This window comes from Oxyura jamaicensis, chromosome 9, assembly GCF_011077185.1.
Source record: "Oxyura jamaicensis isolate SHBP4307 breed ruddy duck chromosome 9, BPBGC_Ojam_1.0, whole genome shotgun sequence".
NCBI lineage: Eukaryota > Metazoa > Chordata > Aves > Anseriformes > Anatidae > Oxyura > Oxyura jamaicensis.
The window spans coordinates 3,518,559-3,531,659 of record NC_048901.1 but is presented as its reverse complement, the minus strand read 5'-3'; the positions used below and the strand labels follow the sequence as shown (position 1 = coordinate 3,531,659).

The 13,101-nt window shown below is 38.9% G+C and overlaps 1 protein-coding gene across 1 annotated transcript in view; it reads right to left on the bottom strand.

Annotated features, from left to right (window-relative positions):
- The window catches only part of COL4A4 (collagen type IV alpha 4 chain), a 66,711-nt gene that overhangs the window by 9,737 nt on the left and 43,873 nt on the right, over window positions 1-13,101 (bottom strand). The window contains exons 30-39 of the mRNA XM_035334687.1: window positions 12,409-12,579; window positions 11,319-11,462; window positions 10,530-10,637; window positions 10,090-10,268; window positions 7,692-7,755; window positions 6,242-6,316; window positions 5,722-5,829; window positions 5,286-5,393; window positions 994-1,065; window positions 81-209 (exon numbers count right to left, since the gene is read on the bottom strand). Coding sequence (XP_035190578.1) covers window positions 81-209; window positions 994-1,065; window positions 5,286-5,393; window positions 5,722-5,829; window positions 6,242-6,316; window positions 7,692-7,755; window positions 10,090-10,268; window positions 10,530-10,637; window positions 11,319-11,462; window positions 12,409-12,579 — 1,158 coding nt within the window. The remainder of the gene's footprint in view (window positions 1-80; window positions 210-993; window positions 1,066-5,285; window positions 5,394-5,721; window positions 5,830-6,241; window positions 6,317-7,691; window positions 7,756-10,089; window positions 10,269-10,529; window positions 10,638-11,318; window positions 11,463-12,408; window positions 12,580-13,101) is intronic.

Genomic DNA, 13,101 nt, shown 5'->3' with positions numbered 1-13,101 from the left:
TGATACTAACCTGGGGAAGAGCCTTTATGAACTTTACTTCAGTTCTGCAGAGCATCACCGAGGAGAAAACCCTTTCTTACCTGGGAATCCTGGGAATCCCCTTTCTCCAGGGGCACCTGGAATGGAAATACCAGGCCATCCAGGTTCACCTCTGTCACCTTTCAGTCCAAGTTCTCCTGAGTATCCTGGGCGCCCTGTTTCACTTTGACCTTTATAAGAAAACAATTATGTACGTAATGTCTACAGTGAGTACAAATACAGATCTGCAGGATAGAAATACCAGCTGTAGATGTTCCTCCTTGCAAGGGTTGCCTAGCACTGTTTTCTTTTGGATTTCCCTTGGAAGCTGGATAGTTTTGTTGAGTACAGCCCTTAGTCATCTCTTTTTAAGGAAGTAATCTCTGCTTTCGGGCTCTTCTTCAGGGTTTATTTTATACAGTGTCATTATTGCCTATAATTTGAAATGTAAACTGATTGCAGGGTCCTAAATTTACTCTTCTATCATTATAAATTTGTAATCTCTTGATAGATGGTGAGCACTCTGTTTTTTAAATACTGCTTCAAAAGCACCTTTTGAAAGCTGCAAATAGATCAGCATAAGCGAAAAACTGGTTCCTCTGAAGTTTGCACTACAAATCCCATTGACTTTAACGGGGCTGGGATTTCATGTCTCCTTTCAATTTGTTAGTTTACCTTTTACATGTAAACAAACAAAAACAACAAAACAAACAAAAAAAACCACTGAACATTTTCATTGTATAAATAGCCTTGAAAGATTCCAACAAAACTATGTGACTAATGGAAGTTTTAAAGTTCTCTTCAAAAATAACTACAGGTTTGTCATTAGGCACACTTTAGATTCTGTTTGAAAGGTTAGTTTGAGCCTTAATGATCTCTTCTGGGCAAGGCAAATATCAAAATAATATGCATTATTTCTTGTGCACTTATTCAAGAATGTATTTTCTGTTCCTCAAGGCAGTTTCCATTCTTTACCTGGAGCTCCTGCAGAACCTTTTTGACCTTTTAGTCCATCCAAGCCATCCAGTCCAGGCAGTCCAGGAAGACCTAAGAGGTATTGCAGGCATGAATGAGTGCCAAAATAATTCTTTAAAGCTGCAATTAAAAAATATGCATTTTTTGTTGACAATGCACTGTGGATCAAGGCAGGACATTTGCTGAGTTTGATTCCTATTGGTAACTGAAGAGATCACATTGCCCCTGGGTGCTGCCATCTTGAAAAGGAAAGTGTGGAAAACCTGAAAATAGCAACCATAATACAGCTGTGTTCCAAAGTAACCAGAAAACACACTTGTACTGGGTCTGGCTGGGATGTTAACTTTAAACCTTTAGGTATTTCTACATTGCAGCTAGCAGCAGGAAGCTCACTATGGGCTGATTTATTTATGCTGAACCTCGTGGTTGTGGCTAGAGTGCCACTGCTCCCTGTGATTACCTAGTCCAATGTTAGTCGTCTTATCACTGCATAACTCTGTAATATCCCGGAGACTAGAATGAAGATCTACATAAAATTACTGGAAAAACTGAACTTGTTTACAGTTTCTTTACATGAAGATAAATGTAAATGCAATTTGATCTAGGTGCCCTAGAAAGAAGCAAAATTTTCACCTGTCTTCTTTTTTTTCCTGGTCCTGCAGATTTCATGAAGGAAACCTGTTTTGCATCATACTGCTACAAAAATTCTTCAGCTCAACAGCAGAAAGTCTTTGAAAATACAGAATTAGATATCTGTAAAGTTGATCTTGACATGTGATAGCATACAGCAGCTTTGTTGCTAGCAATGTTCACTTGGATGACCAGATCATAAAATGTTTGTGCTAGTTGAAAATAATTTTTGCTTTATCATCTGAGCTTTTTTGAAAATTGCTAAAAAACATTTAATGAAAATCTACCTTTAGTTTTTCTTTATCTTTTGGAAATATTCTGTGATTATTTTTTTGCAGTAGTTATTTGCCGGGTTTATTACAAATATTCCAGAATTGAGTCAAAAAGTCTGATTTAAAATCCTGTCTCAGCCTGATTATTATGGTTGTGTTTCTTGAGAAATAAATGAATTATGTTATGGTGCTCCTGTCCAGGCAAAACCAGAATTCAGCAATCAGCTACAATTTAAAACTGGAGCAATCACAAATTACAAAATGCAGGGTGAAATCAATTGTATTTTTATGGTTTCTATCTTCAAAGTGCTGAATACTGCAATCTTTTTAGTGTTTTCTCATACTTTGCTTTTTGTTTAAAACTGGGGAGGCAAGATGGGGGCCCTATGAGTTGGATGTTTGCCTCGGAAATGAGAATGCACTATTTGGATCTGTTACTCATGCTAAGGCTGCACCTGGTGATGGGACCAGATTTGACAAAACCGATGCGTCATTTGGCAATGGGTTTCAAAGATTTCAGACAGAGGAATGGAGTTGTGACGTTGTGACACTTCTGCCAGAGTGGGACAGGCTAGAGTGGATAGTGATCTGCAAGACATGGAACAATACTGACAATGCTTGCTCCTGTTCTTTTTCCACCTTTGCTGCTTATCTCTAATTTCCTTCTTCTGTCAGTTCCTCTCCCTATGATGGAGGCTTCCCAGTCCAGTTCCAGCATTTTTCTCCACAGTTCTGAATTATTTCTCTTTGTCTAGCCATTTCCTAGAATAGAAGATGTAGGTTCTCTGTTCCAGTTCCTGTGCTGGATCCCAGCATGTCCTGCAGCACCAAATTCTGCTGTTTATCCAGAGCATGAATCATAGAAGAATTTATTGCTGTACTGTGCACATATGAATGGAATTACTTTTTTCATTTGTTTCTAAGCTGGTCAAATTTGGCATGGATGAACTGCCGTAGGAACAGGAACAGGAATGCCCTTCATCAAATGATTCACCTGCCAGATTTAAACATCCTTAGTTCAAAGATGGGGTCTTCAGAGAAAGGAAAAATAAAAGGTCACTAGGGTTCTTTATAATATATATAAATCTTGGAGCTTTATCCTCAGAAAAATTGCAGAAGTATTTTTGTTAAAATATAACCAAGGAATGGAAACCAAACCAGCCAACCAAAAAACAACAACAACAACAAACCTACTAAACAAACAAAACCAGCCAACAGCAAACACTGGTCTGGAAAAATTTAAATCCAAAAGGTTGTTTGAAAACCCGTAACACATTGATAATATACTCTGTAATACCCTTTTGTAGTATGGGATACTACTAACCCAACCTATAGTATCTTCTGTGCCCTTAATTCACTGCTCTTAAGTTTCTTAAGTTTCAGTGCTGCTCTCTGTAGCCAGCTTGTGTCTTGGGGATGTTGCTATTTTCAAATTTACGTGAGAGTTGCATGCCAATCTGGGGAATTTAACAGTGGTATTTTAAAATGATTATGAAATGCTAACAACATTTGGCATCCCATCCACCATTTAAAACTTTTTTGATCTTTAGCTTATTCCGTCAAGATTGATGGCTTGGTTTACTTGCTTTCCAGGGAATTTCTGACACCTTTGCCAACAATCCATTATAATATCAGCACTTGTATTTCGAGATTTTTGCATTGCTCTAGTCCAATACTTCTAGGTACAGCTGAATTGGCTGACCTATGTATGAACCACTGTTCTGCATTTTACAGCCCAATTCAGCTTTTACTCACACAAGTAATTATGCTGATGTTCTTAATATTACTTGCTTCATGAGGGATTACTCACACAAGTAAGACTTGCCAGACTGAGCCCTTAACTACTAAAACTATCTCTGTAACAAAGAAAATGTGATCATGCTTTGGTAAAAGCCCTTTAACTACATTTTTTAATCCAGAAGTTCTTCAGGCACGAGACATTTAATGTAAATGAGAAGCAATTAGACTAATAAGGCTGTGTCCTTAACAAGGAACAGACAATTAACCATTTTACATATAATGGTAGCTACATTATGTATTAAAAACAGCATATGATATATTCTCCAGTAGAACTGGAATACTAATTCCATTCGGTTTTCATTACTGAGTATCATTTCAAGGTTGTTAACCTTCTTTTCAACTTGGCTGGTAATATATAGGATCCTAAGGCCGGCAAGCCACTTGGTCTCTAATGAATTTCTATTTGGAACAGAACTTTTCCCTCTGCAGCACGTGTTAATTTGTTATGTTTCCTTCGCGGGACTTGGGATAACTTCTGTGTAATAGAGAAGTGTCTGACTGCTCATGGCAAGATGGAACGAGTCCATCTTCTTACTAAGAAATTTTCAGCAGAACAAACTTTTCTCTCTCAATTTAGACATCCCTGTTATTGCAGATTTCTGCCTTTGTTACAGAAAATACTGTTTGCAACAATGAAATGTTCTCTTGCAAATTATGCACCAGCAAGAAGTCTGTCACAACAGTTTAAAGCAGCACCCTTTACTTTCTGCAAGTAATCTGAAACTTCCATTTTTCATTTAAATTTTCAGTAGTTTTTAAGAAACCTTCTCAATTTATCCTTAGTCTGAATTTGAAGTGAATCTGTTGTCCTCCCTAGCCATTTTTCGTGGTCACATTTATTACTTTACTATGGTATCTGTATATCCATCATTAATATTCTTCTTGCCCAGGAACTGGTTATGAAGCTCACTATTGCAGAGAGGGCATACAAATTTCAAAGTTGATTATCTTTATTATAACTTTCATTATTATAACTTACGATTTCAGTATTAACTTATACTATACTCAGAATGACATACTGGCTTCCAATGAAAACAACTGTACAGATGAACTGCTGTTCAATCCAAGTGTAACAATCATTATGAAAACTGTAATTTAGGATTTTGGGGAAATATTCCTACATAAAATCCACCAATTTTTATTTATTTATTAGAAAATCAAAACAAGTTATCTTATGATCACAATTTGCTGTGGATGAAACTGTCCACAGCATTCTGCTGTTTTTGTAGAGGAACAGTGGCACTCTATGGCGAAAAGATAGAACACAGCGTAACTGAAGTCCAAGTGAAACGTCTGAATTAACACAAACTCCTTCTCCTTTCCTTAAATTCTGCTATCAGTTACATTAGGAGAGCCAGAAGCTGTTTCTTTCTTCTTCTTGACTCATTTGAGATCATAGTCCAATTTTGTGAGGTACAATTTGTTATTTCTCAAAGGTGCTGATAACTGGCTTAATTCTTTTTAGTAGTTAAGTGAATACAGAATCAAAATCATGCTCGCTTTTTAGACCTTTTCCATTTTCAGTGCTAAATGGGTATTAATATATGGTGATGTCACATTACCAGTAGAACTGTACTGTATGTTGTTTACCTTTCCTGCCCTGAGATCCAGCTAATCCTTGCAATCCTGGAGGTCCCAAAATTCCTTGTTTCCCTTTTTCTCCAGGTTCTCCTGGCAATCCTGGAGGACCTGGAGCTCCTGAAAATGGAGGAAAAAAAATATCCTTGACTATGCACATCCATTGAACAGTTGATTTTTTTTTCCCTACACAATTTAGCACACTACATTATTCAGATATTCAGAGGTACCTGAAAGCATATGGGACTGTCTGAAGAACTGATGTATCTTGCTGTCAGGCTCTGAGCTAGCTCTACTGCTGCTGGCTACAGATACTGAAATAGCTTTCAGTACAAGCCTTCATACAACCTCTCCTTTCTATAGCCTTCTCAACAGAGGTGCCTCCTCAGCTACATTTTCCTCCCTTTTGAGCTCTTAGATCACACTAATTTTAAAACTTTGGCATTACCTGGAAATCCAGGTATTCCTGGGTATCCAGACTCGCCCTTGGATCCTGGTCTTCCAGGTTGTCCTTGGATACCTGGTGAACCCTTCTCTCCAGGTAACCCACAGAATCCTTTAACAATATATATAAATATAAAAGTTCAGTAAGATTTTTCTGTAGTAGAGAAGTTTTTTTTTTTTTTTTTTTTTTTCAAATAGTGCAGATCCTTGCATCTATTTATTAGCAATGAATTACAGTGATATCTCTGATGATATCTGAAAGAGCAGAAATGGCTAGCAAGAGATAGACAAGACAGGTATTCTGGGAGCTCTTGGGGTGTTCTCCAGTGCTGTACAAGACAATACCAGTCTGTATCTCTTACGTTTGTGCTAGCCATATTGCACATTCTGATGCCGCTCCAATCCCAGGATTTTAACAGTGCAAAATACAACTCAATGCGTACAGAAAACAGAGCTCCCTCTCCACTAACAAAGCTTACAGAAAATTCCTTAAATCCAAATTTTCTTTAATCAGACGGAATTACCTGTTAATCCTGGGTCTCCGAGAGGCCCTTTTTGACCACGTATACCAAGCAGAAGAGTTGGGTCACCTCTCTTGCCTGTTAGGGTACAGTGATTTTCATTTGATACAAGTATTATTTTCATCCATGAATATGAAGCTGGACAGTTTTGTAAGATCTGATAATTTAGTCATAGACATAAAAACTATAAAAGGGAATGAGAGAACACAAAAATGCTTTGGCACATGGAAATTAGCAGACAGCTCATCCTATCATGAAGTACTAACTCAGCTCATATTTAATATGATTCCAGTCAATATTCATGTAAATTTCCCACTATGGAGAAAAAAAAAGGGGGGGATTTTTCCAATACTGACAGCATATACTGAATATGAAAGATATTGCATAAATTCCCTATGATACTTTATTAAACACAAAGAGCTCCTTACATAGGTTTGTTAGGATTTGCACAATCAGTACAGCATAAGTCCAGTTACTCAGTAAAGACCTTTTAGGGATTAGCTGGGGCCTTTAAGCCAGCACAACTACTTCTGTTTGCCCTGAAACTCCTGTTAATCAGAGAGTCAATAATTTCAAGTGATTTTGTCTTACATTCTCTGTACAGACTGTTGTTCTTTGCTTTTTTTTTTTTTTTTGGGGGGGGGGGGCGGGGGGGGGGGTGGGGAATGAGGAATATATTCCCTGGCTGAGAAGGTGTTGAATATTTGAAGACATGGAAACTGTAGCTGTGAAAAAGAGCTTATCCCGTCCCCTTGACAATTTTTTTTCCTGGCAGTGATTTTATTATGTTATTTATTAGTAATGAAACCACGCTACAGGGAAATTTGCAATATCATGGATGACACCATTTGCATTTTGCTGAAATATTTTAAAAAATCTAAGTATTAGAAATTTGTCAGGGTAATCTCTACCTATGCAAAAAATACAGATACAGAAGTTTATCTTGTGAACAGAATAACTTTGCTTACATGGGTACAACCTATGCCTGATTTTTGTTACTTTCAGAAGTTACAGGAATTAACAATCATAGCCTTAATTGCTGGAAAAGAAGTGATTAAAAGTAACTATAAATCCTGCTGTATTATTTTTAAAACTACCTATCTGCCTAATACCATAAATAATTGTATTTTCTCTCTTTTTGTTTAACTAGTTTTACAGATACATTAGTTTGTACTTGTTTTTTGGAGCTTTGAAATGCCATTAAATCTGACACAAATTTATCTTCTAAATTAAAAAAAACTATGTTATAAGAACCAAGCTGTTAACGAAGAAATGTATTAAAATGCAAATTTTGCCTTCAGGTATGTCAGACTTGTTTGTATGTTATTCATGTTTGAATTATGTTCACTTCTGCCCTGTTTTCTAATGTCTAGTGAGTACTCTCCATATATGAAAGCAGATGTAACATAACACTATGGCTCTTTACAAAAGCATGTTTATATGAACTCATTACCTTTAGATCCTTTTGGGCCAGTCAATCCTGGGTTTCCAGGCATTCCTGGTAAGCCAGCATCACCCTGATAAACAGCAAAAAAAACAACAAACTGATTTATGATATTCATAATAAGAATGATCTGTAAGAACATTTGGTTCTCATATGCTAGTAAACAGACCAGAAATCAATACGAATAGCAAAACTGTATCTTTAGCTCAACAGAAAAGCATTTTGTCTTTGCTACATCAAACACTGACCATTAATACTTCCAATAAACTCTATATTAGAATTGCTAATAATTTTGAATGTGTTTATGCTAACACTTGGCATGAACATCTTGAATTCCTCACAGATGGTTTGAGTTATTTGATTTAAAAGGTACCACAACAGTGTACCAAATATTACTGAGTTTTACCCCAATTTTACTCTAAACATTAATGAGAAATATGTTGTGACATTACAGTAAAAATGTAAAGATTTCTCTATTTTCCTTTTAAATAATGACCTATGATCAGCAAAACAGATTCTTTCTTCAAAGAAATATGACACAGAACAAGCTAAGCAAAGATATGTCCCTGCACCAAAAAAGAACTGTGATTTGGTTCATGTAATCTCATTGCCTATCTACCTAATGCACAAGCTAGTGAAGAATGTAACCTCATATCCATACAGGACGTGTTTTTCTGTATTTGTTCTTGAGCAATATGGCTTCTCTGGGTTCTGTTTGGTGCAAGCTGTCTGTATGGGCACACGTCTGTTTGTTTTTTTTTTTGTCTGTTGGTTTGGCAGTTCCTCATAGGATGGTATGAAGAAGCAGCCATATTAACTTCAGCCTCACAGAATCACAGAATCACAGAATCACAGAATTTCTAGGTTGGAAGAGACCTCAAGATCATCGAGTCCAACCTCTAACCTAACACTAACAGTCCCCACTAAACCATATCCCTAAGCTCTACATCTAAACGTCTTTTGAAGACTTCCAGGGATGGTGACTCCACCACCTCCCTGGGCAGCCTGTTCCAATGCCTCACAACCCTTTCAGTAAAGAAGCTCTTCCTAACATCTGACCTAAAACTCCCCTGGCGCAACTTTAGCCCATTCCCCCTCGTCCTGTCACCAGGCACGTGGGAGAACAGGCCAACCCCCACCTCTCTACAGCCTCCTTTAAGGTATCTGTAGAGAGCGATAAGGTCGCCCCTGAGCCTCCTCTTCTCCAGGCTGAATAAGCCCAGCTCCTTCAGCCGCTCCTCGTAGGACTTGTTCTCCAGGCCCCTCACCAGCTTCGTCGCCCTTCTTTGGACCCGCTCAAGCACCTCCATGTCCTTCTTGTAGCGAGGGGCCCAAAACTGAACACAGTACTCGAGGTGCGGCCTCACCAGAGCCGAGTACAGGGGGACGATCACCTCCCTAGCCCTGCTGGTCACACTATTTCTGATACAAGCCAGGATGCCGTTGGCCTTCTTGGCCACCTGAGCACACTGCTGGCTCATATTCAGCCGACTGTCCACTATCACTCCCAGGTCCTTCTCCACCTGGCAGCTCTCCAACCACTCATCTCCCAGCCTGTAGCTCTGCTTGGGGTTATTACGCCCCAGGTGCAGGACCCGGCACTTGGCCTTGTTAAACTTCATGCAGTTGACCTCAGCCCATCGGTGCAGCCTATCCAGATCCTCCTGCAGAGCCCTCCTACCCTCGAGCAGATCGACACACGCACCTAACTTGGTGTCATCTGCAAACTTACTGAGGGTGCACTCAATGCCCTCGTCCAGATCATTGATGAAGATGTTAAAGAGGACCGGCCCCAGCACCGAGCCCTGGGGGACGCCACTAGTGACTGGCCTCCAACTGGATTTGACTCCATTTACCACAACTCTTTGGGCCCGGCTATCCAGCCAGTTTCTAACCCAACGAAGCGTGTGCCAGTCCAAGCCAAGAGCAGCCAGTTTCTTGAGGAGAATGCTGTGGGAGACCGTGTCAAAAGCCTTGCTGAAGTCAAGGTAGACCACATCCACAGCCTTTCCCTCGTCCACCCAGCGCGACACTTTGTCATAGAAGGAGATCAGGTTCGTCAAGCAGGACCTGCCTTCCATAAACCCATGCTGACTGGGCCTGATCGCCTGCTTGCCCTTCAAGTGCCGCAGAAAGTTGCCCTTCAAGAGCCTCGTGTTGTTCTAATTAGTGAAGCATAGCCTGAACTTCTACCAAGTGGCAGTGTAACAAAATCACAGCATGCTGCTCAGGGAGAGGCCCTTTGTTGACCCTGACTATAGCTTCTGCTAAAGTGTAATCAAAGCATCGATAGTCTCCTCTCAGGAGGAGCATCTATGGGTTAAGTACAATATAGGCATCCATTGTATTTCTTGGAGTTGGTAAAGATGTAACTGTAAATTCTGGGGCACTGTCACTTTCAATTTACCTGGTCACCTGGTTGTCCTTGGAACCCTGTAATTCCTTTAAAGCCCTTTGGTCCTGGGAAACCCCGTGATCCTGGAAACCCCATCAGTCCAGTGTCACCATGGTCACCTGGCAGTCCTGGGACACCATTCTTCCCTGGAAATCCTGGGGCACCTCTGAAACCAATATTGCCTTTTTCACCTGAAGTTAATTGCAGAACAAGATAATGACCAATATGGTCAAACAATTATTTGATGCTTATCTTGAATATGGCTATGCTTTCACACTTTGTGTATTGCCTTAGTCATTGCTCAAAGAAACTCGTTTGCTACCTTAATCTATAAACGCAGTAAGGTAGCTCAATATTACTGCAACTATCAATCCAACCCTGTGAAAAACACACACCATTTATTATGAAATCAGATGAATGTGTGTGTGCACAGCTTTATTTTATGAACTTACCTCTTTCACCTCTAAATCCATTCTCACCAGGAAGGCCTGGCTCTCCCTTTTGTCCTTTCTCAAGCCGAATGTTAATGGAGCCACTGTCTCCTGGAGGTCCTCTTTCACCTTTGAACCAAACATATGGAATGTAAGTAAATCCTTATAAATGACACATCCTGACAATTAATTTTTACTGAGGACTTTTCTACCAGAGGAAGCCTTCAAATACTAATGCAGATCCCAGTTGTTTGAGAAGACTCGCTGCTAGCAAAATTCATTTTCTTTTGCTTGCTTTTTAGTTAATTCAGGAGTAACCCAGCTGATAATAAATCAGAATTATTTCCTGTTTGTCTGGAATAAGGAAGATAGCAATTTTACTTTCTACTCTAGACTGTATTGTCTGTGACTGAATACACCTTGGAAATGGTTATTCTTTCCGATATTAATATTCAAAAAGATGACTTCTTGTATGTTTTAGATAGATTGAACACAGACAATATGACAGAAAACTTTAAAAATCTGGTTTCTCATACGTACAGGACAAAATTCAGGGTTTGTTTGAATGAGTGATTCTTATGTATGTTTTGATTTGCAGTGGTAAATGTATCCATTGATCTCTAGGCCATTAATTTTTCTTTAGTTTTCATTATGTATTCATGAAGGACAAGAGCTGGATTTAGTATCTCTGAAAACAAGTGAATATATGCTTATACCAAGCAGAAAATGTAAATCTATACCAAACATAGTCTTAACAAAACTAATCAAAGAAATAAATGAAAGTACAAAGTGAAGCAGATTTTTACAAACCTTTCATTCCCATCTCCCCACATTCTCCACTAGGCCCAGGTGGACCCATTTTTCCTTCTTCACCTTTAACACCAGAGATTCCCATTGGGCCTTGTGTTCCTGGGAGTCCTAGGAATCCCTGGGGTCCTTGAATCCCTTTGCTTCCTGGTAATATTAAATGCTTTATTGACACATTCAGTCTGCTATGCTGTTGCTGTCATATTCTAAAGAAGAGTATAAAGCAAAAGGTAGGAGGTTTACAAGGACTTGTAAGGAAACCACCACAGCTAGAGAGCCAATACTTGGAGCATGGCTTCATGCCAAGATCAAACTTGTCTTGAAATCCAGATTGCCTTGAAGCAAACATGTCTTCCTCCTGTACCTCCCCCCCAGAGATTAATGCTATTCTTATTACTAAAGCAGCTAGCTCTCAAGATAATTGATGCTGCAAGATGGAAATTTTAGTTTATTTTTTTTCCTTTTAATTTTCAGCGACATTTAGCCTTAGTTTAAATCTAAGCAGACCCTGTAATCTATACCCAGCCTCAGTGCACCTCAACTTTTGGACCAGCCATTTTCCTGTGAATGGTAAAGGCCATATGATCTAAAATGAATGTAAATGTTCATTTCCAATGTTATTTTCATACCTAATTACTTTTTTGAGTTTTGTGGCACAATTTCTCACATTTTCAGAAGTACTAGATATGATGTGAATCTATTTCTCCATTTACTCATCAGCATACATTCTCGATACAACCACAGACTGCATCAGTAAAGGAGACAGCCTGCAGGTAATAAAAAGTTATCTTGTTCTTAGAACAACAAACTATTACAAATAGTTAGGAAATAATACACTGAAAGCTGTCAGTGTTGTAAAACAGCCAGTGCACCAGCATGCATCAAGGTGTATCGAACTCTTTCAATTCGTTTTTATTATAAGAGAAATAACAAAGGATTCTATTGTTCCTGACTCTGCCTTGCTGTAGGATCTTACTCTAGAAGCTGGAAAGGGAGGAGGGTGCAAAGTATTTCCTAGCTTTAAAAACAGTACAAATAGCTCCCTGTACAAGAGATGTTGCAGACAAGATGTTTTGCGGGATGTTTAACATACCTGTTTGTCCTGGGAAGCCAGGTGGTCCGTTATTACCTGGAAGTCCTGGAAGTCCTCGGTAGCCTGGAGGACCTGGAGGGCCCCGTGAGCCAGGAGAGCCTTTGAAACCTTTGATTCCAGGTGGCCCAGCAAGGCCCCTATCTCCCTTCTGACCTTTAAAGCCTGGTAAGCCTGAAAAAAAACAGTTTTTACTCTATGTATGTAAACTTAGGGAAAGGATTCAGCAATTGTATCTAAAAGGTAGAAAGTGATAAATATCATCAAATATAGCAAAATGACTTGGAAACTTTGCCACCATGCTGAAGTCCTGCCTCTGGCTAGATTTTCATTTGGAATATTTTGTTTTCTTATATTTCTTTAGTCGGAGACATTTCAGTAGAAGTTCCCTGTGAAAAATCCCAACTTTTCATTGCTAGGTACTTTTAATATACATGTCTACTAGCTCTCCTTAAGTAACACTTCAACTTAAGAATAAGGAAGATAAAATTATCACAACAATGCCAGGAGTTCAATTAAGTTACACAGGACGACAGAGTATATATAAGGTAGTTAACTCTTTTCTTTATTACTTTACAGTAAACACATTATGATTTCATCAGTTAAGAATCAGTATCTGTGGGAAGGGATGAAGAGTTGGGAGAAATCTGAGTTAAATACATTATTCATTCCCCAAGTTATAGGAAATGTACAAAA